This window comes from Eimeria mitis, genomic scaffold (genome assembly GCF_000499745.2).
Source record: "Eimeria mitis Houghton genomic scaffold, Emh_scaff566, whole genome shotgun sequence".
Taxonomy (NCBI): domain Eukaryota; phylum Apicomplexa; class Conoidasida; order Eucoccidiorida; family Eimeriidae; genus Eimeria; species Eimeria mitis.
Genome location: NW_013573918.1, coordinates 12215 through 12682, shown reverse-complemented (window position 1 = coordinate 12682; position 468 = coordinate 12215). Strand labels below are relative to the sequence as shown.

Here is a 468-nt window from a genome sequence, read left to right as displayed (position 1 = left end):
ATTCACCCACAGCCAACGCCGGCAAATAAAGTCTTAACGGTGCAGCAGCAACAGCTGCAGCAGCAACAGCTGCAGCAGCAACTGCAGCTGCAACAGGTGTAGCAGCTGCAGCAGCATGAACTGCAGCAGCACACGCTGCAGCAACCCCAGCTGCAGCAGCAACAGCAGCAGCAACAGCTGTAGCAGCTGCAGCAGCATGAACTGCAGCAGCACACGCTGCAGCAACCCCAGCTGCAGCAGCAACAGCAGCAGCAACAGCTGTAGCAGCTGCAGCAGCATGAACTGCAGCAGCACACGCTGCAGCAACCCAAGCTGCAGCAGCAGAGCAGCTACGCCGCTGAGGAGACATTTGAGGCTCTGCTGCTCCGTCTCCATCTCCCGCTGTAGGCTTGTCCGACTTTGCTGCTGCTGCTGCTGCTGTTGCTGCTGCTGTTGCTGTTCCTGCTGCTGCTGCTTGAGCTCCTGCAT

At 59.0% G+C, this 468-nt stretch overlaps 1 protein-coding gene across 1 annotated transcript in view; it reads right to left on the bottom strand.

Annotated features, from left to right (window-relative positions):
• Nucleotides 1-329: 329 nt before the first annotated feature.
• EMH_0016400 (uncharacterized protein) overlaps nt 330-468 on the bottom strand; it is a gene marked incomplete at both ends in the record, with an annotated part of 11497 nt that continues 11358 nt past the window's right edge. The window contains one exon of the mRNA XM_013500634.1: nt 330-468. Coding sequence (XP_013356088.1) covers nt 330-468 — 139 coding nt within the window.